Source organism: Danio aesculapii, chromosome 2, assembly GCF_903798145.1.
Source record: "Danio aesculapii chromosome 2, fDanAes4.1, whole genome shotgun sequence".
In the NCBI taxonomy this organism is placed as follows: Eukaryota; Metazoa; Chordata; class Actinopteri; order Cypriniformes; family Danionidae; genus Danio; species Danio aesculapii.
Genome location: NC_079436.1, coordinates 35,482,655 through 35,508,709, shown reverse-complemented (window position 1 = coordinate 35,508,709; position 26,055 = coordinate 35,482,655). Strand labels below are relative to the sequence as shown.

The 26,055-nt window shown below is 36.8% G+C and overlaps 1 protein-coding gene across 1 annotated transcript; it reads right to left on the bottom strand.

The window, feature by feature from the left end:
* Positions 1–5,872: 5,872 nt before the first annotated feature.
* Positions 5,873–25,695, bottom strand: dhx9 (DEAH (Asp-Glu-Ala-His) box helicase 9). The gene is made up of 28 exons (XM_056478079.1): positions 25,584–25,695; positions 25,064–25,184; positions 24,524–24,664; positions 23,408–23,519; positions 21,568–21,701; positions 21,328–21,476; positions 20,159–20,205; positions 19,925–20,061; positions 19,750–19,839; positions 19,508–19,669; positions 19,338–19,415; positions 16,877–17,068; positions 16,641–16,782; positions 16,479–16,561; positions 15,953–16,109; positions 15,710–15,807; positions 15,200–15,413; positions 15,015–15,109; positions 14,860–14,933; positions 13,694–13,846; positions 13,456–13,616; positions 13,267–13,378; positions 12,219–12,380; positions 11,970–12,097; positions 11,646–11,875; positions 9,752–9,867; positions 9,464–9,664; positions 5,873–7,099 (listed from the first exon to the last, which is right to left on the bottom strand). The coding sequence occupies exons 2-28, from the start codon at positions 25,172–25,174 to the stop codon at positions 6,748–6,750; spliced, it is 3,831 nt and encodes a 1,276-aa protein (XP_056334054.1). The 5' UTR covers positions 25,175–25,184; positions 25,584–25,695; the 3' UTR covers positions 5,873–6,747.
* Between the last annotated feature and the right edge of the window lie 360 nt (positions 25,696–26,055).

Genomic DNA, 26,055 nt, shown 5'->3' with positions numbered 1-26,055 from the left:
TTCCGCCTGAAGGATGCTTTGATGGACCGCCGCTAAACAAGGCAAGTCCGAATGGACAGGGAGATATGTGTGGGCGTGGCCAGAGAAAGGGGCGTGGTTTTCAACTATCCCGATTGGATATTTCCCCAGTCAACTGCAGACGTGGGCGGGGCTCTGGGTTTCATACCTCATAGATTATCAACGGAGCGATGAACTGTCTGACTGACCACTAAGTATCCATAAACAGTTATGCGTGCAAATATTTGGGTTAAAAGCTAACCTTTATTGATCATTAAAAAGCTATTGTTTGATATACAGGCTTCATTTTATCTCGTGGTGTTTTCTAGATGAATCCCCCGTGCTATGAAGTACTAGAGGATGGGAACTGTTGCTGTGAACACGGGGTCAAAGAGCAAGGTTATATATACCTTCCAGGCAAGGGTGTATCCGAAAACTTGAAATAGCTCAGCGTTACATTCTGTGGGCTGTTTATTAATATTTCACCAGCATTGTTTCAAAAGATGTAATGGAGAGCAAACTCCAATAGTAATCTATCTAGAAAAATCCTTCATTCTCGGATATAAAGGTACAAGTGCTGTTCTTGGGGTAGTACCCTTTCAAAAGGTACACAGTTGTACTTAAAGGGTCAATTTTGGTACTTCAAAAGCATATATTTGAACCAAAAAATTTTAAAAGGTACACTTTTGTACTTTTTATGTACTAACATGTACCCTTGAGGTATTAATATGATCCCTTCAGGTACAAATGTGTACCTTTTGAAAGGGTACTACCCCAAGAACAGCACTTGTACCTTTATATCCGAGAATGAAGGATTTTTCTAGATAGATTACTATTGGAGTTTGCTCTCCATTACATCTTTTGAAACAATGCTGGTGAAATATTAATAAACAGCCCAGTGACAGATCTCATACCTTTATTTTGGAGCGTTCAGTAGCCTACACACCTTGACACAAACAAAAACTGAAGTGAAACCAAAGATAACTGGAATTTTTTATATCCATTTTTATAATTCAGCATTTCATGTTTATTTCAAAAACTTATTTGCTATATTAATATATTATTATTATATGTTAATATGCTATATTAACAACTGTACACACATTTAAAGTTTTAACTGGATTAACTAACTGAGTAACTAAACCAACTAGCCAAATAAACACACAGATATCACTTGCAATTCTGGCAATTTGTTTCTTATTTTCAATTTTAAAATCCTGGCTAAACAAAAAAAATCAGACAGATTTTGGTCAATTTGGTCTCTCCTTTGGGAATACATAAAAGAGCTCTCTTAAATTAACACAGGATCCTTGTCATTCATTTTCAACATTTGCTACAACCTCCACTTCAAGACTGCTCTAAAATCGTATGAATGTATTTTATCTTTACCTATTTATTTATGTTTTTATATGAATTTCTTTGTTACTTTCCGTTTTTAAGACTGTACACTCTGTAACACGTTTATACATTTTGATGTTAGTATTTTGTAAATGTGGGCATACAATAAAAAAAAAAAAAATTCTGGCATATGACCTCAAAACCTTTTCTGAGATCTTTTTATGCAAATAAGCACGTATAATAACCACTGTATGCACATTTAAAGGTTTCACTAAACTAAACCAACTAAATAAATAATACAGGTTCGATAACTATTATTTTATTCAAATAGCCTAACTAATTGAAATGCAATTAGTTTTTGTTACTTTCAATTTCAAAACTTGTTTGTTATATTCAAATTACTATTTTCAAACTATATTACCTCAAGGCCACACGGTGGCTCAGTGGTTAGCACTGTCATCTCACAGCAAAAAGGTTGCTAGTTCGAGTCTCGACTGGGCCAGTTTGCATTTCTGTGTGGAGTTTGCATGTTCTCCTCTTGTTGGTGTGGGTTTCCTCCGGGTGCTCTGGTTTCCCCCACAGTCCAAACACATGTGGTACAGGTGAATCGAATACGCTAAATTGGCCGTAGTGTATGAGTGCGTGTATGAATGAGTGTGCATGAATGTTTTCTAGTATTGGGTTGCAGCTGGATAGGCATCCGCTGTGTAAAACATATGCTGGAAAAGTTGGTGGTTCATTCCACTGTGGCGACCTCTGACGAATAAAGGGACTAAGATAAAGGAAAGTAAATGAATGAATATTACCTCAAGCTCATTCATTGATTTTCTTTTTGGCTTAGTCCCTTTATTAATCTGGGGTTACCACAATTTATCCAGCATGTTTTACACAGCGGATGCCCTTTCAGCTGCAACCCATCACAGGGAAACATCCATACACACTCATTCACACACATACACCATGGACAATTTAGTTTACCCAATTTACCTATACCACGTTTTTTGGACTGTGGGGGAAACCGGAGCACCCGGAAAAAACCCACGCCAACATGAGGAGAACATGCAAACTTCACACAGAAATGCCAACTGACCCAGTCGAGGCTTGAACCAGCGACGTTTTTGCTGTGAGGTGATTGCGCTACCCACTGCGTCACCATGCTGCCCTACCTCAAACTGAACTTGTAAATTTATTTTTGTAATACATAAATGCAGATTACCTGTAAGAATAAGTAATTAAATAAACATTTAAAAACAAACAAACACATTCTATTCTGATAATCTTATTTACATTGATAGAGATAGAAACTCTCCTTTCTCATGTATGAAATATTTACAACAAAAGTGAACGTATTGATTGGAAAGCGAGAGCTGCTGTATACTGAATTATCTGGCAAGCTGTGTTTACTATTGATAAGGCTAATAATAGACTTCATACACCAGATTGCCAGTGAGTAGAATGATCATTAGAGAGTATTCATAGACATTCCTTAACATAATGCTATTGTGATTTAATCAAAAGGTGATCAAAGAACTCCCTCACACCTGGTGTCAAACAAGATAATATATCAGATTATATCGGTTCATTTAACATGACAGGATACATGACAGTTCATTTAACAAACAGGATAGAACCATATGAGGAAAGAAAGATGCATACACTTTCCTCATTTAAAAAAAAAAAATAAATCAAAACAAAGACTACATTGTTGAGCCAAGATTCTTGACATTATAACAGGCTGTTTAAACTAGACTTCTGTCTATCTCTCAGTCACCTACTACATTCAAGACAGGGTGGAAATGCTAGATTTACTCCCTAGTCAAAATGAGAAATGAGTGTCAACGCTTTGTCAAATCCTCATTCCAGCCCCCCGTATGAAGCCCTGCGTCAAGCTCAGGCACGTCCGGGATGTGCGTTGTCTGACTCTGAACACTTACAGCTGCAATTGTTCTTTAAGGAGACTTTAAAGTCTATCTGGCATATAAGAGGTATGTAATATGTAATGTCATCTTACTCGCAGGCTGTGTGCATACATTAAATTCTGCTCAGAGATATTCCAAGCATCCTATGGAATGATTTGTTTTATCAAGTAAGTCAAGATTTGTCTGTATGATTAAGAAACTGCAGTGAGCATCTGCAGGTTATATTTGCAATTAACCAACATTTAAAAAATAAGTTTTTTGCTGCTTGTTGAAACTACTTATTTAAAATGAGCTGCAATGAGAAAAAATACTTGTAATACTCGGACTTGTAATTGTTATAAAAACAATGAATATTTCAACAAATAAATAGGTTTTTTACTTTAACATTTCAGTATGTAGAATTTGTTGTAAAACATTTTTTTTACAATTAAATGCTTAATGTATTATCTTGCATAATATTAACAAGAGATTTAAGATTAGTGCCTTTCCCGCGAACTTTAAGGTATAATCTACTTAAAATTCGTAATATGTGGACATGGCCTCCAGAACATTCTTGATTACACTGCCATATTGAGTTTTCTATTCAAGATATGAGGACCGACATTTTCTGACAAGGCCATAAAAAAGGTAAGACTGAACTATTTGATTGACAAAGCAAAATGTTTGTTTCATTATCGTGCCATTGCCTACACTGTAAAAAAAGAAAAAAAAAACCCTGTTATTTTCAGGTAAATGTCAGGATGACTAGCCGAGAAACGGCTGCTTTAGATGGATTCATTGGGCACCCGTAATCACCTAGAGGTCACATATGTCCGCATTTTCAAAAGAAAACATTTTAAAATATGCACTATCTTTTTGAGTTTTAAACAAACACATTCTCGGCTCAATCTTAATTTCATGACACATTAATTGTAGAGACATTGAAGTCAGGGGCAAATGTCTGAATGTCTAGCTGAAGAAAGCCTGCTCTTGCCGGACACATGAGTTACTTGAAAGTGTAAGTTGAGAGCATGCAAAGTGTTATAGGACAAACTAAAATAAAATGAGTTTAAAATACTCAAAAGGCTGACGCAAATAATTGTCTCAATTTTTTTAAAGTAAAACATACACAGTATTTTACAGTGTGAATCAACATAATTCTCTTGTTTTTTGGGGGACAACAATCCACTTACATTTGTAAGAACAATTAGGTTGACTTAATTTGTGTTGGATAACATGAAGGAATTGTGTGAGCATTTTTTACAGTGAATGAAACACACAGCAAGTAACTTTATGTTTGCAGTTTAATTTATAGGTTTAAATAAGACAAATGAAGCAACCCAAAAACATTAAAGCAATAGTTCACCGAAACATTAAAAAATCCCCACCATTTACTCATGATCAAGTGGTTTTAAATTTCAATTATTTTTTTTTCTTCTATATGCTGTGGTCTTGCCCTGACTTTCCCTGAGGAAAGAGGTCTTATTGGTTATTGCCATACTTGTAGGTACTAATGTGCCTAGAGAGCCTAAACTTACCCTTATAGGAGATACTACACTACTTGATTAACAAAGCATTAATCTGAGATTTGTCAGACTTGTCCTACTAGCAGCCATAAAATCTTTAAAATGGAAAGATTCTAAACCACCATCTACTTCCATGTGGATTAAAGTGTTATCTTGTATACCTAAAATTTGTTTCGTTTGAAAAAGCGGCAAGATTTGTTTGTCAAATACTGGGGTAGCTTAATTTCATACTTTGGTATAACAGGACAGAATGCTAAGAACCGGACTTTATGTTTAATTTTATTCATGGTTTATTTGTGGCACTATGGGTTGCAGGTTTGGGGCATGAATAAAGATCTAGATTATTCTGCACTTTGTGTTTAACTTAAAAAACCCAATAAACAATTTTCCAAAAAAAAAAAAAAAAAAAAGAAGTTCTTTCTTCTGTTCAACACGAAGCTGTTTCTGAAGAATGTTGAGGGAAAATCATTGACATTAAGAAAAATGCTACATAAGTCAATGGCTTCTCTAACATTCTTCAGAACATCTTTCTTTGTGTTCACAAAATCTCAAACAGATACAAGTAGACGGGGAGTAAACGATGAAACAATTTCCTTTATTTGGTGAACTATATCACTTAAGTTATTACCCAAGTATATTTAAACTTCATCTGCTGCGGGTGTAAATCGCCCTCTATTGGCAATAATTAGCAAACGCGTCTGCAATACTAAAGTAAAGTCAAAGGTCAGATCTGAGGTAATTATTCAAATAAACCAATAATTCTCTAAATAGTATTTTTACGGATCAAACATAGCAATTAAGCAAAAACAAATGGTCATTAGATATCTAAAGTCGTAAACATTGTTTGCTGGTGTGTTCGAATTAATTTTCACAATCTGGTCAACATGTAGTAATCTGAGCGGCATCCAATGCTTTTTAATGCGCTCACCTAATCCCATACCTAAGCCTACCCCTTACAGTGATGTCACTAGCTCCATTGAGTGCATTGTGTCTTACACTGCATCACTGAGATATGCAGCTTTCATCATCAAGGCTGCATCCAGATACTATTGCGCCAGATTAAAAAAAAAGTTTAAATAAAATAAGATAATATCTCGATGTTCCACAAGTGCTCCACACATGGTAAAATTAGCATATAAAGTGATTTATAGGTCTCGAAAGATAACGCCACATCAGATCTCAATGTTCCAAAGCTCTCATACGGTTTTATAGGCAGACACGCACTCTTCCAACTACAAATATTTCATTTATTTTGCTGTTCATGGAAAACATTGCGTTGACATTCATAACTTAAACATTGCTCAATCTGGATACAATACTTGTCAGGAGTTCCTCATTACTGCAAAAGCGCACATCTGGAAACTGAGTTTTCGATTCACACCAGTATGTTTAAGGGTGGATTTCCAACAAACTACTTACTTAAGAGATTAAAATTAGCCATATTTTTAGCACGCACGCATACAGACAGACAGACATGCTGGAACCCAATAACCACTGAAACTCATAAAGGTTTACAACCAACTGAGGTTGAATTGATAGGAAGTAAATTCATTAGGGATCAACTTAAATCACTCTTCTTCCTCATTCTGATGCTGTTTGAACATAAGTATTATATCATCATAATGTCTACATCCCTAAATGCGTTGAGCTGCTGTGGTGTTATTGTCTGATTAGAAATTTGCGTAAACAAGCAGTGGATAAGAATTAATAAAAAAAAACACGACTAAAAAAAAAGGGTGATTTTTATTAGAATACAACACTAAGCATATATTTGCTATTAATTAAAAAAAGAATTGAGATACTGATGATCACAAATGGCTATTTTTAATAATTATTAGCCAAAATTACTGTCATTAGCATACAGTATCACATTTATGTTTTTAATTTGTCATGCTTTCTTACAAATAAAAAGAGAAAAGACTGAGAGAACCAACAAAACTCACACATAATTTACCTTCTTGCATACATCCATGCTCAGATGGTCGGTTCTAATATCCACCCCTGTTTCCCCCCCAGCCGCCGCCACCACCTCCTCCTCCTCCTCTGAATCCCCTCCCTCCAAATCCACCTCCTCCTCCTCCGTATCCTCCACCTCCATTAGACCCCCTAAATCCCCCAGATCCCCTATATCCACCTCCTCCTCCTCCTCCATACCCCCTATATCCTCCACCCCCTCCACCACGATATCCTCCTCCACCACCCTGATATCCTCCACCTCCCCTGTATCCTCCACCTCCCCTGTATCCTCCACCTCCTCTGTACCCTCCTCCTCCCCTAAAATCTCCTCCGCCTCCAAAGTCAGTCCGGGCCATCTTAGGTGGACGTGGACCATCTCCAAAGCTGTAAAAAACCAAAAGATGATGAGTTACACAACCATAACACCTCAAGCCCTGTTTCCACCTGAAATTACTGTATTTTCTGTGATCCAACCAAAAGCGGTCAGTCGAGATACATCACAGTTTACCTCATGGTATAACGGACACCAGTTAAAATAAACCTTATTAAATTTTAACAGAAGGTAAATCTTTCAAATTTAACAATATAATATAAGGGATATTTTACCAGAAATGTAGTGTCTGTCCTTGAAATAAAAACATAAATACAGTGAATAAAAAGTATTTAATCCCAAAAGATTTCTAAAATGGACTGATGGTTGATTTCTGTGAGTTGCTCTGTAAAGGAATGTGTCATGCATGTGGTTCTCAGATTGTTTTTCTTTATTAAAAACACTTTACAAATGTACAAACCCTGTCATTGTTCTTGTCCTCAGCCCAATTGAAACTACAGCTTTAATAGTTTTGTTATGCTAAAAACTGTTGTTTAGAAAAAAAAAAATCACAAATAGCAAGTTTAAGTTGTTATCATTCACATCAATTGATTAAAAACAGGAAATTATAAATAAATTCCACAAATAAACACTATTTTACAATGTCTCCAAGTTTCTGTCAGTCCTGTCATATTTGCATAATTTTTTAAGGCTATGACTCAGAGGAAATGACATCATTTGAAGCTGACAGTTATCAAAGATGCAATCTATCATTGAATTGTATGATTTTATGCTTGTTTTTGTATGATTTTTTTGAGGAGGTCAGACCCTGTCACATTTTTATAAGTGAAGATATATGTTTCTGGTAAAATATCACATCAGATTAAAGAATATGTAAAAATAAAGATTAATACAGGTAAAAACAAATCACAACAAATTTACAGAAACTTTAACCTAAGCCACATAACTACAATAATCAAATACTAAATAACACTTTTTTTTGTATTTTTTGTACTAATCACAGCAAAGTAGACAAATACAAAAGACTTTTTTTCTTTTACAAAAATATGACCATATATGATCATGGTGAAAATCTTTCCTGATTGTGGTACCGTTTAAAATACTTGAGTACACAATATATTTCACGATAAATATTACATTTTGACTGTTGAATTAGTCATAAATCATGCGCGCACATGCACGCGCGCACACACACACGCACACACATGCCATGGGCGCGCTTGCTTGCTCGCTCACTCGGGAGCGATATTGTGAGAGCGCTCACTCCTGTTAAAATTACACCAGAGTCACCGACCACTCCCACGCTTTATTCAGAAATGTATTCCTGCGCTGCATGAAATCTGGTCAGGTCCCGCGACAATGCACAGGTACAGCCGCGGGAATGCATACATACTTTTCCGAGTGGAAAAGAGAGGGGAGGAAAAGTCAGGCCAGTAGCCGAGAGGAAAAGTCACGCCAGCAGGTGAAATGGGCCACAGTGAGAGAGAGAGAGAGAGAGAGAGAAATGGAATTCCTGCTGTAAGTGCCCGAGAAATACTTTCCAGAAAACACACACACACGGTGAAATTTAGTAGTTGGCGCCTGTAGTGTTGTAAATACTTGCGCTCGCCTCCCTCGCGACAGAGCGCATATGAGATAAATTACATCAGTACATAATAACTGGCATCGCGGTGCACTGAAAAAACTATTAATTTTGACACCCCTACCAGGTAGTGACCAGGCGCAGCGCTGCTTGGCTTCAGTGGGCGACCATGTGAGAGCTGCAGAGAGCTAGCAGCTGGCAATGTTACATGAATCCATTTATCCATTAATCCCATCACACACGCATTTGTCATCTCATCATGTCTATGATTATTGTCTTCAGTAAGAGAGCTGGACGATAAATTGAAGGTGATTTTCATGTGCATTCTGTCAGTAAAAATGTTCAGCGCATTATTTACTACAGTGACAAGACGTGCAAAACAGCGTTAAAAATCTAAATAGATCAAATCAAATGATAATAAAAATTAGATAATAATTCTGTGTTAATGACATTGCGTCAATTTTCTGTAAACTATGGCTCCGTGTAGTAATTGCTGCAAATGAAAATGCCACATTTGATGACGTTTTTTAAACTGCAAATTCACTTCATAACTTCAGTTGAGTGTTTGACTTAAATCCTGTGACATTATTCCAAAGTCGTGTGTTTCTTAGTCAAGCTGAATAAATGAAAGCAGTTAAATCTTCTGTTTATAATAAAACACTGAGGGTTTCCTAGGGTTCCTTTGTAAAGGTATTTGGAGAAGATTTACTACTGATCACAATCGCAGCTTTGCTCAATCATGCTTGCAATTTCATATCGATGAATCATTCAGGCCTATTCAGTTGGAACTTCATCCTCAACAAATCAACTCAATATATGGGTACAATGATCTCACCGTGGGTTGGAGGCCATGAGGTTGATGCCTGCTGACGAGGGTCTCGACACGAGCCTAATGACGTTCAGCAAGCGCTCATTGATGGGATCCAGATTTCTGATGTATTCTGGATCTTTGGTCACTTCCACCACCAGCGCTTCCAATCCTGCCCTCAGGCCAGCCACGCCAGCAGCCACATCATGAGGAATCTGCAGTTTGATCCTGCACAAGACATAAATATTTAGAATGATTTAACTTATTGAGCGCTCATTCTTTTGTTCATAGTTTAAAGCTTTATGAAACACATACCAGTCATCAAGCTCAACAACTTCTCCATTGGATGTGATCTTCTTTGAGCCGAACAGAATGAGTTGAAGAGGACTGACAAGAGTCATGGATTTGGCTGAGATGGCTCGAGTTCGGATCTGGAATTATAGAGAGACAAATAATAGAGAGACCAAACACAACAACTCCCTAAGAATAAGGTTTCATGTGTTATCAATAGATACAAATACTATTTTGAAATTAACCATCAATAAATTTTAGTTTCAACAGTTACGAATATATAAAAATGATTTAAAATAAGTACACTGAAAAAATACATTGTTATTAACAATACAGAGTACTATAAAACTATATTGCTCTTGTTAGTCTACATTATCTAATGATTTACTTCATGTTTAAAAAAAAAAATTATTACTCTCAGGCGAAAAGCTTTAGTAGATATACACAGCTTTAAACATTTGGTAAGGTTTTTTACAAAAAATAATAACGTTATGTTCTCCGCCACCCTATTTATTCTGTTATGGTTTTGTTTTGTTTTCTTTTGCTAGTGCAGGGCTGCCCGCTAGATTGCGCTCTTGTCTTGAGGTCACTTGTTCCCTTGTGTGCAGGTTGGAGTGCATTACAGGTATGTCGCGTTGCAGGTGATGAGTGCATGACAAAAGGATTCGTCTTTTGTTCCATGCCTGATCGGTCCTCCTCCAGCTCTAGCATTTTATTTGGCTGAAAAATTATTTATTTTTAATTTGATGCTTGTTTAAATTACTTAATAAATCTTCATTTTTTAAATTATTTGATTGACGGTGTGTGCACTTGTTTATGCTGCAAGCTGTCTACAGCAGGACAGTTTTTTAACAATTTGATTTAAAAAAATACTAGGAAAATTAATATTAAAAATCATACATTGTTAAAAAAATTATAATGTACAATTGTTTTTAACTTTTTACTTGATATTTGACTTAAATTAAAAAGTACAATTTGTTTTCTGGGAAACAGCCCAAAATTACTCAATATGGACAACAGTATTTTTGTCCAATCATATTCTCTCTAAACTAACAAAGTCCAGAGAGCTGAAAAGTATGGTTCAGGAATATAGGCTGATTTATACTTCTGCGTAGAGTGATCAGTGTGACCCACGGCGCCTACCTTGTGCGTAGTTGTGCATGTATACTTCTGCATGCTGTTTGTGTTGCTCTGCAATAACACTTCCGAAACGAGTTGGCACAATAGCCTAGTGGTTCGTGCGCTGACATATGGTGCAGTAGCACTTCAGGGCTTCCCGAGTTCGAATCCTGGCTTGAGGACATTTCTCGCCCCTACCCCATCTCTCTCTCCCTCCCACTTCACTTCCTGTCTGAAATACTGTCCTATCCACTTAATAAAGGCAAAAAGGGGAAAAATAAATCGTAAAAAAAATACAAACAAAAAAAAAAACTTCTGAAACGCTAGCAGACAGTAGGTTATGGTTAAGCTCTTTGTCGAGTTTCTTCGCAGGTGTTTTGTTTTTTCTGAACGCTAACAGAAAATGTACAAGTAGCTAGAACTCGCTCATTCAGGGGCGGAAAACGGCAGACATGCAACAACTTTAATCATAAGGTGATCTGGAGCTCCTTCATGGGACTCAACACCTATAAACAATCATTTCATCGAGCTTGCAGCTCTCATCCCCGCCCATGCTCATCATCGCTACCAAACCAACCAATCACAGAGCTTGTGCTACATGTCGCTGCGATGTATAGTTACATTTTTTGAGAGGTGCACGTCAGCCACGGCGAGGCCTATGCGACCGCGCGAAGGCTGCGCAGGATCATATGCGTGTGTGCTTGAAGCAGAAGTATAAATCAGCCTCGAGTCTAAATAGTCTAAATGAAGTTTAAATGTAAAAAAACAGTAGTTTCAAAAAAGACTCTTAAAAACAAACCTTTTCCCCAAAGACAAAAAAGGGAGATGGATACGTCAAATCATGGTTGCTGAAAGGACAGTTGACGGAGGATTTGTGGATGAGAGCATTTCGTCCTTCTGTAGTCAGGATCTTTCTCTTTTCTTTGTGGTAACACACATTGGGATAAGAACCAAACGTCAACAGAGAGATCACCAAATCCAAGTTATTATCTGGTCCCACGTTGTTAAACACTTGATTTAGGAGACACTCTATAAGAAACAGAAAAGAAAAAAATCCACTTTAGATTAACACAAAAAATAAATCTCTTGGCTGTTATAACATCATTTAGAAGGATGGCAGAACCTTCAGGGAAGCCAACGTTAACAAGGATCTCTTTCAGCTGGACTTTAGCCTCCCAGGTCATCCTTAATGTGGGCATGTTCAGCCTCTTGTGCTCACAAAACCTAATCTCTGCATCCTCGCCTCCCACCCTGAAAAATAAGAAGAAATATTTTCACATAGCAAATTCCTCAAGAAATCAAATCGATAAATGTACAAACTTTATAGACACTATGCATTGAGTTTTGTTTTTACAATGCCCTCAGAACTCACCGAACTTCATCCCAGGCCTGGAAGACAGAGAGCAAGGCCACGTGATCAGAGAAACGTGAGCCTGCAAAGTTTCTATGAACAAAGCCGAGGCGTTTTCCCTCGTTGATGAAGGGCTCTGGGAAACAGGTTGCTGCTGAGATGGTGCACACTGCATCTCCAACACTAACAAAAACACACACCAATAAGTCAATACAGCTGGTAAGTGAAAAAAAAAAACATATTGGTAACAATAATAATAAAGTTTAGTTTATTTTTATATTGCCACATCAGCAACTTATGGCTATTTCAGGGAAGGATCAACATAGAAAAAAATATTATATTATTATACATTCAAAAACAACTTCATATTTTAAGAAGAGCTGATTAAAAAATAAATTATAAAATAAATTACCTTTTCAGATTTTTCATTTAAATTTTTGATTAAAAAAAAAAAACGTAAATTCTTCCGGGGGATACATTTTTAAAAACACCTATTAAAGTGCTGAGTATAAAAATCCTGTCTAAAATATGATTTATGGTGAGAGAGGCTTGACAGTGATGACAACATTGGTGGCACATCATTATTCAATAAATACAAATGTGTCAACCTAGAGTGACCAATTCATCATCTGGTATAAACAGTCTGGTCATGCCTGCTGTCAAAAATTACATTTGAAAAGTGTCTTTAATATACTCTTGGGTTGATATCTTGCTATTTATTATTTGTACAATTGTCCCATTCTATCTGCCATTAATCGTATTTATAGAAATGAACTACAGAATTAGTTTTCGATTGGCTGTAGAAATTAATTATTCTGTCACTCTCAGAGAAATTGTTTCTGACAAGCTGCCTCTTCTATAATAACCAATCATACATGTATGTATGTATGTATGTATGCATGTAGGGATGGATGGATGGAGATAGGGATGGATGTAGGTAGGGATGGATGGATGTAGGTAGGGATTTAGGTAGGGATGGATGGATGGATTTAGGTAGGGATGGATGAATGGATGGATGGATAGATTAGAGTGAGAGTTAGGTTAGAGTCATAAACATTCCTCCACTTACTTAAAGATGCATCCCATGATCATCATCTTCCCCAGTCGTGGTTCGATGGGCAGTTTGGCCAGGATGCGTCCCAGTGGAGTAAGTTCATCATTACTGTCTAAAGCATCCAGCTCTGGGGAACAACACATGCTTGTTGGATTTTGTTTATTTAAACATCACCGGAATCAATAAAAGCAGCAGAAGTTCTACCTCTCAAAGTATGTTCAGCCTCAATAACAGCATCCAATGGTGGCGGCTCGATGGCTTTGGACAGGAAGTTCCCAATGCCTCCCAACCTCAGTAATTTAATGCTGAGCGCCACCTCATGCAGCGGTGTGCGGAAGATTTCTGGAGTCATGTGGGTCTCCAGTCTGCACGACAAATAGTACAGTAAGAACTTCATATACTGTTTCACTTGGAGACTAAGATGAATATTGAGATTTCATACTTCTCAAAACGAGCCCGGCTGCACAAGTGAAAGCAGAAGCCTGGTCTGACTCGGCCAGCACGTCCCTTCCTCTGCTCCAGGTTGGTTTTGGAGGCCCACACAGTGGCGTAGTTTGTCATATTGTTGTGAGAAGTGAACAGCTTCACCTTCTGCCTGAATGACACACATTTGAAATGTCAAGTCATTTGTGGACAAAACAGGACATAAACACTGTAAAAAGATTCAATGTCAGTCGCTTCATTTCAAAATCTCATATTTAAATGTAAAATGTACTTGCAATTTTAGTTTCAATTGTTATTAATCTAATTTTCTTTTAGTATAGAGAGTTTAGATTTTATTTTCATGTCAGCTTCAATGGCCATTTCATGGCAACAAAACCCCATGTTTATTGACGCGTTTAGAAATTACAGTTTAATAACACAAAGGTTTAAAACAATAAAAACATAATTAAAAACTTAAGTTTTTTAAAAAATTTTACATTATAATTCAATACAACTTTTAAAGGATTCACATTTAAAGATAATACCTTCAAAGTCTCTCCAGATAGAAACCGCTGTCTCATAATAATAATATTTGGGCATTGCAGAGGTATGCATTTTACATGTAGGATGCTACTACAATACTGACATTTTGGTGCAACTTCTCCTTTAAGCAAATGTTTGTATTCAAGTCTGACGTCCAATATGCCATCTTACATAAATAATTAAAAGAATTCGATTTTCTTCCTATTAAGGGCTGAATTTTGTAAAGTTTGATTATTTGAGCACCGAACTCTTCGCTTTTTTTGTTTAGAATTTAGCTTTTCATTAGTGGTTTCATGTCAGAAGGTGAGGTTTTGCTTTAGTATAAAGAAGATTTAGATTTACCCTCATATAATTTCAGACCTGCACGACTTTGTGTTCTGTTACACAAAATATTTGATTAAAACATTTCGATTACCATTGACCCAAATTGTGTGAACAAAAACATATTTTGAATGTTTCTATTACTTTATTGCTACAAATGCATTTCTTTTTGCTAAATCTTTTTACTTCAATTCATAGCAACAGAACTACACTGATAGTGATGATGAGCTGATGAGCAACTAGCTGCAATTCATTGATGCCGCAAAATATTATGGGTTTCTGAATTCTACACATAACATTTTTACTAAAAATGTTTCTTACTTGCAGGAGTCGAGTACGAAGACCACATCGTTGATGGTGATGCTGGTCTCAGCAATGTTGGTAGACAAAATGACCTGTGGTGTGAAGAGAAATTGGTTTAACCCAAAGGTTTTCATTGATCAGGTACTAAAATGCAGAACTGAACTTTCACAGACCTTAGTCACACCGTCAGGCACAGGCTCGAACACTCGTCTCTGTTCTTCCCTCGGGATCTGAGAGTGAAGGGGCAGGATTCGGTATTGGTGACCACCTTACAAAGACAACATTGGAAGATTAGTTAAAAAAAATAAAAATAAAAAGAGGACAAAGTTTTTGCAGAGGAAGTGTTAAAATTACAGACCGAAGTGTGGGTTCATCTCCAGGTGTTTCTGCATAGAATAAATGAGGTTCCAGCCTGGTAGGAAAACTAGCACAGCTCCTGGTACTTCCAGAGTTTCAATGTATTTCAGCAAAGCCTCAATCAGCTCAAATGGAGTTTCCTTCTCATTCAGCTGAGACATGGCACGCTTGGTTTCTGGACTGTACTCAGATCCACAGATAACATTACAGTTCACCTGAAATAGACAAGTCAAGCTGTTTTGCAAGAAATGTTGTATTTCATTTATAACTATTTTGTCAAAACGTCTTTTTTGATGAGTTAAATGCATTCTTTCTGAATAAAAAAAAACCCTAATAATTTCACTATAACATCTTAATAATTAGCTTCATATTTAATAGATATTTATTCAATAGCTATTAAAAATGTTTTTAATAGCTATAATTTTATGTAATTTTATAATAATAAAAAAAAGAGTATATTGTCTGCCAACTTAAAAAACTATTACAAAGCAAAACAAAAGGCAAAGCATACATCATCATCTCCACCCTCTTCATCTTTATCTTTTCTCTTCCGGTCCATTGGTGGTGGTACAAACTGAGTCATCTGAATGCAGTCTTCTAGAAAATACTCTGAACGCATTTATAAAAAAAAAAATAGAATTATTAAGCAGTAGGTACCCTCATTCCTGTTCAGTATGTGAGATGACAATATTATTTAAGAAAAGTATTATTAGTAATCTCATAATGCATTGCATTGTTAAATTAAGCTTCTTACCTTGCACAGGATGTGCACGTCCATGTACCTCAATGACAGGACAGTTGAAGAAGTATTCCTTGAACATGGTGGTGTCAATGGTGGCAGACATGAGGATGACACGCACATCAGGGTAAGCCTGGACCACGTCTCTCAACACCACCAACAGGAAATCAGTCTAGACAGAAAAAAAACATTTTTGTAAATATGATGAAACTGAACACATCTCTGTAACTCACTTAAAGGAAAAGCTCACCCCAAAATTAAAATTCTACCATGAATAACTTTCCCTTAGCTTTCTCTCATGATGAACACAAAAGAACATATTTTGAAGAATGTTGGCAGCCGTTGACTTCCATAGCATTTGTTTCCTACAATAGAAATCAATGGCTACTAACTTCAAAATATCTTCTTTTGTGCTCAACAAAAAAAAAGAAGAAACTCATAAAAGCTTTAAAGCAGTTGAGACTGAGCACATTTTTAGTTTGAGTTGAACTATGCCTTTATAAAAATAAATAAATAAATAAATAAAAAGATATTGTCTCACATTTATATCCCTTTCATGGATTTCATCCACGATCACATGACTGATCCCACGAATACCAGACTCCAGCTTCCTCAGTAACACCCCTGTGAATAAAAGTCTTTTAGCAACATCATCCAGTGCTTTTGTGTCACAGAGTCAAAGATTTGAAAAACTGGAACATACCAACTGTGCAGAAGAGGATGCTAGCATGAGGTCTGGGCAGGAAAGACTCAAAGCGCACACTGTAGCCACAGCTTTTGCCCACTTCTTCACCTCTCTCAAAAGATACACGTTCTGACACTGACACTGCACTGATACGTCTTGGCTGGGAGGAGAAATAACAGCAGAGGGAAGTCACACAGGCGATCTCATTGTGGTAGGCCAACACACAAAATAAATAAGCGTTTCACCAGACTGACCTGTGTAACAACGATATTGCAATCGGATGCTCTCCCTCCCTTTATGAACTCGTCTAGGATGTACTGAGGAACCTGAGTGGTCTTTCCGCAGCCGGTGGCTCCACGGATGATGACCACTGGGTTATTGTAAATGGCGGACATGATTTGCTGCTCAAAGTTCTTGACTGGTAGCTGACTTCGTTCCGTTAGAATCTGTGGGAAAAACATGTTTAATATTCAGTGCTAGACTATTGGAACCTTATGTCCATTTTCACCATGAACGATGCTCACACACTGAACACCACCAAAAATGGGCCTTCATCGGCTGAACATTCTGTGAAGTATTATAAGCTGAAAGCATGCGCACTTTCAGCATTGACATAAATCCCATTAAACCTGGGATATGGCAACTTCCCATTTTTGTAGTCCACTTACAAAAGTGATTTTACATAAACAGAACACGCAAGGAAGAGTTATCACAATACTGAAATTCAGTACCAATTGATACTGAAATTTTAAAAACAACCATTTTCTGCTAACATTTGAGCGCTATTGAGTAAGCTCTTAATCAGCGCTGATTTGCCATTGTGTTCACGTGCTCAACAGAAATGACTGTGATTGGCCGTGAAGGTCATCGGTTCACCGAACTCACCGCTTTTTACTGAGTGTAACCACAGATACAGGGACACTGGAGCATTTCAAAAATATGTCAATCAGCTGGTTTGTCTATAAGCTGATATAGGAGCGATCCGCTGATGAATCGTGGCTTTAAAAGACTCCAGTGTCCCTGTATCTGTGGTTGCACTCAGTAAACAGTGGTGAGTTTGGTGAGTTGATGACCGTCACGCCCAATCAGTCATTTCTGTTGAGCATATAAACACAATGGCCAATCAGCGGTTTAAGAACGCGATCAATAACAGTCAATTGTTAGCAGGAAATGGACATTTTAAAAACTCATCCTTTAAAAATTGTGACGTCACTTATGACAGGAGAAGCCATTAATATTGTTAATTCATCTTCTTATTAAAAAAATAAATAAATGTATAAATGAGCATATCTGCAAAAACAACTTTCATCCATGTTTAGTAGTACATGAATAGAATAGTGTAGACACAAAACTTCACTTTAGCATGCAGATATTCCTATGCTTGCAAAAATAGCTATTAGCGATGAGACTAAATGTAAGAGACGAGATGGGCATCTCCGACAGAGTTTGAAGAGGTCAAGGACGACGTACTAAAGTGGGTCAGCCATCTGCTGGCGCTAAAGGAGGATATGGTCCAGATGACAGTTCTAACAAACTGTTACAATCAAAAACTGGAAGGGCATGGGAACGTTATATTCAAAAGAAAATATTCTTTGCCAGCTAGATAATATGGCTTTATAGGACAGCCCTGATGAACTGCCCAAATGTTGATTAACATTTTTAGAGATATACTACAAGCTATCTTGATATAGATACACCCAAGTATATCAGCAGTAACAACTTATACAACTTATAACATTAAAGGCACAACTGTATTCTATGGCTTGAATACTGTATAAAAGGCTGAGACAGACAGACCAGCAGCATGCTTAAACAGACTTCTGTAAGTCTTAAGCCTTTTATTGTCAGCAGAGAATAAAGTAAAGGATTTTGTTTTGTTCTTGTATTTGTTTAATTCTTTGTTTTCACTAGATTTAATTTATTAATAAAAGTGTATTTTTATTAAGTTTCTTCCAGGAGTGGACATTGGCTTTATTCGCAGAACCCATCAAGATACCTGTGGTAATGTATGAATCTAATTATTCCTTGAAAGACAAAACTAAAGATGGCCCTATAACAAAACTCTTACTAAGAAATGTAGTGAAGAGAGGATCCTGGTTTCTTTATTTAATCAGGGTATTAAATAAAGGAATCCAGCACATTAGAAAAACTTCAGTTGCTTTGAACTTGACTTCTAAGGTGTAACAGAAAATAAAAGCAAATGAGATGCAATAATGTGCATACTTACAGAACTGTTTTCTAGAACTTCTCACGTTATTTTAAATAAAACATGCAATTAATATAAATTCAAATGCATCTCTCCTGTGTTTTTGTTAACATTTTGTTAAGACCATCTTTCTGAGATCTGATTAAAAAAAAACCCCACATCTAAAGACAAAATCTAAAATGGGCCTAACTGGCATCAAATCTAATACACATGGACTAAAACACACAAAATTCCAATAGACTATTTTGAAGGATGTAAATAATAACAATGATCCTGATGTATTTCCTGTTTTATATTTGAAATTTCCATAGCTTCTGAGAGTCCGAAAAGTTCTGCTTATTGACAAAAAGTTACGATAGCTGTTATATCATTAAGTTATGATTGAATCGCCTCTTGTAACAAATACAAGATAGGTTGACAACAAGCAGGAAATGTTCAAGGGCCAATGACATCACATTGAAATGGTCTTTTTGATTTCATCGAGTCTTCAAGTGGTATTTTTCTCTCACCGTCTGCAGATTTTGGTCCTGTTCAAGCTGATAGTTGAGCTCATTCAGCAGGTCATTGCTGATCTGTTCCGGGGTGCACTGCAGCCAAAAACAAGAACAAAACATTTTCAGTGGTATGAAATCAATTGCTTGCAACAACTGAAAATCTCAATGCAGAAAAGCAGACTCACAAATGCTAGTGGTCCTTCATCAATGTTGGAGCTGGTCCAAGGGTTCCAGTTGACCTGCGGTGGAGACCACGGCACCACACCTGCCATGCTCTGCCTTTGAGAGGGTTCAAAATGAGCCAATTTCCCTTGTACCAGAGACACTGGACTGTTGGGGTCCTGAGGCTAAAACAAAACACACAGCAACATTTAATGCACATATTATTCTAGTAAAAGTCAAGTAAGATTTACAGTCCAACACTTACAGGAGGAGGAATGTGGATGCCAAGTTCCTGCATAACACTGTACAGCTGGTGTTGAACATCATCATTGATATTAACTGGATAAACATCCACCTGTCATAGCAACCAAAACCGGAAGTTATGGGTGTCAGCAAACACACAGGCCTCAAATATAGTTGAACTAGACTGTTTAACTCACACTTTCTCCTTCTTTCTTCTTGGTCTGTCCTGTGTAGGCTTCTATAACCCCCAAATGGTACAGCTGACGGACAAGAGACAGAGCACAAGACTGGGCAGCCAGCTTCTTTGTAGAGCCATGCTCACGGGCAGTAACCCCTGGAAAAGTAAAACAGATATTAAAAGACTGGAACTATTTGACCTTATAGTTTATTATAAAAATATATTATTGCACATAAAGCATTCTGATACTTACTCCTACCCAACTGTCTTACAAAGATTGTCATCTCAGCAATAAAACTCCTACAACAAAGCAAGGGTTAGCATGAAAATGTCCCATTTAGCCTACAATTGTCTTTTTAACGATGTAGCGCAAACAAACTGACCTTTTAACCGGACAGCGCATGAGATCAACATTTCTGTGCAGACTCCGTACTGCACAACCAATCCAGAGCAGGTTTGCTTTTCTGCCAGACTTCTAAACATGCCATTTGTTTTTGTCCTTTCTAGGTACTGGAGGCTTTGACCCCTGATGGACGAGTGACACCAGAAATCACAACCAGACATTATTTTACCTCTCCCGCGTCAAAACCCAACCAATCACACACTTGACCATGTGACCTCTTAGTGTAGCCTAAGTCATGTCACATGTTTGCCCCCGTGTATGGCTGTGATTTCTGGCATCTCTAGTGTCCTCTTTTTAAGATCGTATAAACCACATGGACGAATCTCACAAAAACATGTCCAGGTCACATTTCACCCCAAAAGCAAGAACTGCATTTTTGTACTGAACAAGAGACACAAGTGTTTGTAGAGCTTCAAAATCACTAGTTTCAGATTCACTTTAAATATATTAGGTTAGGTTTGACACATAATAAATGCTGTTTATACTGAATGCCAAGAGACTACTGTTTTCTCCTATTCATATAGGTGATTTAAAGACAAAAATGCCTTCTTATACTGATTTTGCTTTAGGGCTACCTATTTTAGTCTCCCTCAATGCAATTTGGACCATTCATATGCAGTTTATTTAGCAGAAAATATGGTAAATAATTATCAACAATATTATTATATACTTTAATGTCTTACAAATAAAGCTAGCTGTCTTCAATTATTAATAGTTAACTCTGCTTTTAGATGCATTGTGATATTAAGTACATTATTCCCATTCATTTTAATTACCATTATTCATTCCCACAACTCTGGAGTGAATTATGACCTGGACATGTTCTTGATGAGTTTTGTGAGATTCACTCATATGACACTGGTGATTTTGTTTTAAAAGTAACATCCGTGATTTGTCATCTGAGATCTCCTTGAGGTTAGATACACATCAAGGAGTTCTCTGTCATTGTTTCAGTCCAGCAGAAAAACAAACCCTTAACATGTCACATAATAAGCCGTTACAGTAAATGGAAGTCTGACCTGTTGTGGTCAGGGCCCACTTGGCTATACTTGTAGTCGGTTTGATTTTTCTCCTTCTGAAAGAACTGGTTCAGACGGGCCTTTGCATTATCCAGAGTCCAGTTCCCATGCAGGCCAGCATTAAGATCAACTTCCTCTGATTCATAAGTCTTTTAGGTATATAAAAAAAAACAATTAATTCTCAGAAACTCCCTACAGTTGTATTTATTACACAGCAAACTGCCTAAACAAAAGACATACCGCTTTTGCATCCTGCTCCTCTTTCTTGGAGTAATACTCCTGCAGGTTAGCTCCTCTCTCCCACGGTGCATTATTACAACCAGAGTAGCCTAAACCTGTGACTCCAGGGACAGGTGCAGAACCCTCACAAGATTCTGAGACAGAGAAGAGTTTGGAAGGTTTAGTAAAGTACTTTATTTTATAGTAGCATCTCTTTACGCAAGAACATGGAGGTAAAATATACATACAATTGTACATTCATAAAGACCAGACTAAAACAAAGCCAAGATGATAAATAAAAACAAAGAAATAATTTAAATAACTTAATTTCTTTTATAAAACAAAAGCTAAAAAATTAAAACAAACTGCAAACATTTACCAATTTATCTACTCATTCTCATCCTCATGAAAGATTGCATATTTAAAAATTTCCCCCAACCTAAACGAACAAAAAAAACACCTTCATCAACATCATATTAGGGTCTTAAAGGGCTAGTTCACCAAAAAAGAAAATTTGTCATAGTTTTTGTTCTTGTCATACTCATCCTCCCACTTGTTACAAACCTGCTTAAGTGTATTTTAAGAGGTGCCTTTTTTGAATGTTTTACTAACAGCTGAGAGCGTTTTGTGCGATGCTTTTGTGCCCTGCGCCTCGCGTTGCCGTTGTGCACTCGTAGTTAAAAAAAAAAAGAAGTCAACTCTGAGTGTAAAAAGCGCGATACATCAGTCACATCTTTTTCATTCTCCAATCAAATGAAAGCAGAGGCGGGGTTTGCATTGAGTTTGTGTTGTCAAGACTGTTACAGAGACTTTTGAAAATGGAGGCAGAGCATAGAATGACCAAGAGGCGACACTCTAGTGCGATTTGGAAAACAGCCACTAGATGGCACAGCGGCCATTTTGGAATGAAAATTCCAATTTAACAACAGCATATTATAAGTCTGTAAAACAAACTATTCAAAGTGCTGATGATTGTGATAGTAAGTGTTATATTGTCGTCTTTCAGGTTATATCTCAGCTTTAATGCGCTTTTAAATAAATAAATAAAAAACAAAGCAGCTGCTTGCCATGGCAACAGCACTGAGATCCAATGGACAGCCGATCACTTTCACTCCAAAATGGCAGAATCGCGGGGCTGTTGCAATGGAACGTTCTATTGAGTGCCACCTCTTGGTCATTCTTAGCACTTTGATGGAGGTGAGACTGGCGGTTGCTGTTTTTAAGTTATTTTTATGTCACTAGGCAACGACTGAACCAGCTGCGTGTTGTGTGCAAGTGTGGCTGTTGATATTGGTATAATTTTAATATTTAATAATATTGTGATATTTGATTTGTGAAGTCATATAGCTCCAGATAACTTGAAACAGCGACCACCAGTCTCTCCTCGATCTTCAACAGTCTTTGCAGTTGTCTCGACAACAAAAACACTGCTGCCACCTCAACGGAAACCCCACATCTGCTTTTATGTGATTGGAGAATGAAAAAGACGTGACACGCTTTTTTCCACTCAAGAGTTGACTTTTTTTTAATTTTTACTATGAGCACACAGCGCGCATTGGCAAAAGCGGGAGTCGCAACTGGCAGTTAAAACAAGGCACTCAGGGCACATAAGCAGCGCGCAAAACACTCGCAGCCCCTAGTAAATAATTTAAAAAAAGGCACCTCTCAATGCAAAAAGCACGTTTGGTGTGATCGCCAATTTTTAGTTTCTACTATGGAAATAAATGGCTGCTTTTTCCAATGTTTTTTTTAAATATCTTGCTTTGAAAAAATGAAATTCATAAGAGATTAGAACCACTTGAGTGTGAGTAAATGATGAGGACATTTCCCTTTTTGGGTGAACTTTTAACAATTCTCTCACCTGCTTCCTTCTTCACAGCCAGATGTGGAGGCAGTGGACAGTTTGATGGGAGATTTCCAAATCCACCACCGTCATCATTCCCTCCTTCACTCGGCCCATCAGGAACGCTGACCTGAAAATTATGAACCTGATCTTAGACATTCACCCCAACACATCATATATGAGCAGGGGCGTTGCTAGACATAAAGCTCTACTGGGGCACGTACCCCCTTCCCCCATCCGCCCCCCCTCAAAAAAAAAGAAAAAAAATTATATATATATATATATATAAATACACTATTATTCACTATTATTTTGAAGAATAATTGTATAATAATAAGAATACTTTTATTTATAATATACATATGTATATTATATTTATTATAAATAAAAGTATTCTTATTATTATACAATTATTCTTCAAAATAATCTTAAATGTAACTAGAAAACAATGTTAAGACAACTGGAGTGATGCTAAGATCATTTAAGAAATTACTTTTGCATAAATATTAACTTCACTTGAATGAAATTCTATAGACAATTCAATAAAATACAAAAAAAAAAAGATGTGCTATAGGATTATCTGTTGTAGACTTGACACATGGCAGATAATTAGGTTTATTAAGTCTTACCTCCTGACTCCTCATCCCTCCTTTTTGCTTCATACAAAAATAAATCTATCAGGAGGCATGCTTAGTAAGATCACCATCATATTGTTTAAACTTTAGTTTTGTCCACTTGCAAAACAAAAAAGACTGTTACGCTGGTTTTCCAACGCATGAGCGGCGCGTAACAAGCAGCCTGCTTTTTTGGCACACATGTTTACTACCGGGACTCTCAGAAGAAGAGCAGCTCGTGCGCGAGCAGCGCGTGCGAGAGGCGCGCGTGTTCTCTGCGCACACGCGGAGATGCGTCAGTTTGCTTTTTGACTTCATTGCTATTACATTGCTTTCACCAGCGTTGGTTCGGTTGCACTTAGAGAATAACGTCTTTATTTCGGAATGACCACTCTTAATAAATACACTTGCATATGATATGAAGTAAATCATATCTCAATGCATTTACTGGGGCACGTGCCCCAGTGAATTGGGTCTAGCGACGCCCCTGTATATGAGCATCAGATGTGTTAATACTGACCCCTAGAGCAGGAACTTCACCAGGACTTATTTCTTTCATCCGAACGAGATAATTCACAAAATCTCTGGCAGCATTGGACTGAGCATCCTTCTTGTTGGTGGAGTTTCCCATACCGATGTAATTGTAAGTCTCCACACGTACCTACAAAAACAAACCATTTACAACAGTTTTCCTAAAACAAATTCCCAATTCAAAGTTTCAATATCATTTCAACATTGAGGAAGTGATAGTTCACCCAGAAATGAAAATTCTGCAATCATTTACACACCTTTTACTTGTTTCAAGCCTGTTTAAATTATTCTGCTGTTAAATAAAAAAGATATTTTGAAGAAAGCTGAACCATTTATTTCCAGAATATTTGTTTTCCCTACAATGGAAGTGAATGGTTACAGGTTTTCAGATTTTTTTCAGAATTTTTTCTTTTGCGTGTAACAGAAAAATGAAACTCAAGGTTTTTAACTACTTGAGGGTAATTAAATAGAGTATTTTCATGTTTTAGGTGAACTACCCCTTTAATATTAATATATGAAGATAACTTACCTCACACATGAATTTCTGTCTGTTTTTATTTCCAGCTGCTCGGATGTCATAGTTCGGTGTTAGTTTCTTTTTTCCACACCAAGCATACAGGAAGTTTTTAATGTCCGCCATTGCTGACGGCCTGCAGATGAATAAGATGTAAACGTAAAAAAATATATTGTTAATCGCTGATACGAAAACAACATGTTAAACTTTGCAATTTGCTCATTTCTAATGCTAACGTTCCGGTTAGCATTCGCCGACTGTAAAAAAATGAAGGGCCAATGACACAACGGTAAGTACAGTTTTTAAAGAAAACTCAACGCAAAGATGAGCAGTTAGCACATAACATGCCGTATTTTCAAAATACACGTATAAACAGGTTGCATTGGTTGTTTGTATGCAGGTGACCTGCAGCAATGAATGGGCTAACAGTAGCTAACGTTAGCCGCCTGCAGCTTCATAATGTTGGCATTTTTTGCGTCATAAAACATTAATCCCGTTAAACGAAACAATTCAACGAAAAACAACATAACGTTACCTCAGAAAGACACTCCGGCGAAAATCAAAACAAGACGCACAAAATAATCAGGAAAAATGCGTGTGTTTTACAGTACAAGCCGCATAGTAGCAACACACACTGGAATGCTTGGAACAGGAAGTGACGTAGTAGCAGCAAAAAAATCCAGTGCAAAGCGACCTCTTCAAACAAAAGATTCAGCAAAATATCAAATACAAGATATGACATTGTGCCTCCGTATTTAATTCAATTTAAAATTTACAAAAACACATCTATCTATCATAAAATATAAAAAAGATTAAGTGATCATACAAATCTTTGAAAAAAAAAAACAAACACACACAATCTAACGCACAATATTTAAAATATAAATATTAACAAATATTTGGAAAAAAAAAACTTAAACTTTTAACTGATTAAGTTAAAAAAAAAACGTTAGTTTTTTTTTTTTTTTTTACAAATTTAAGTGGATTGAACAGGTTTTTCCAAAGAA

What these genes read in the sequence shown, in the direction of transcription:
- dhx9 (XM_056478079.1), bottom strand. Translation starts at nt 25,174, where the DNA reads ATGGCGGACATTAAAAACTTCCTGTATGCTTGGTGTGGAAAAAAGAAA. An exon ending in CATCCTCTTCTGCACAGTTG is followed by an intron (nt 16,562 to 16,640) that starts GTATGTTCCAGT and finishes TTTTATTCACAG; the next exon opens with GGGTGTTACTGAGGAAGCTG. An exon ending in GGAGATGAACCCACACTTCG is followed by an intron (nt 15,110 to 15,199) that starts GTCTGTAATTTT and finishes TGTCTTTGTAAG; the next exon opens with GTGGTCACCAATACCGAATC.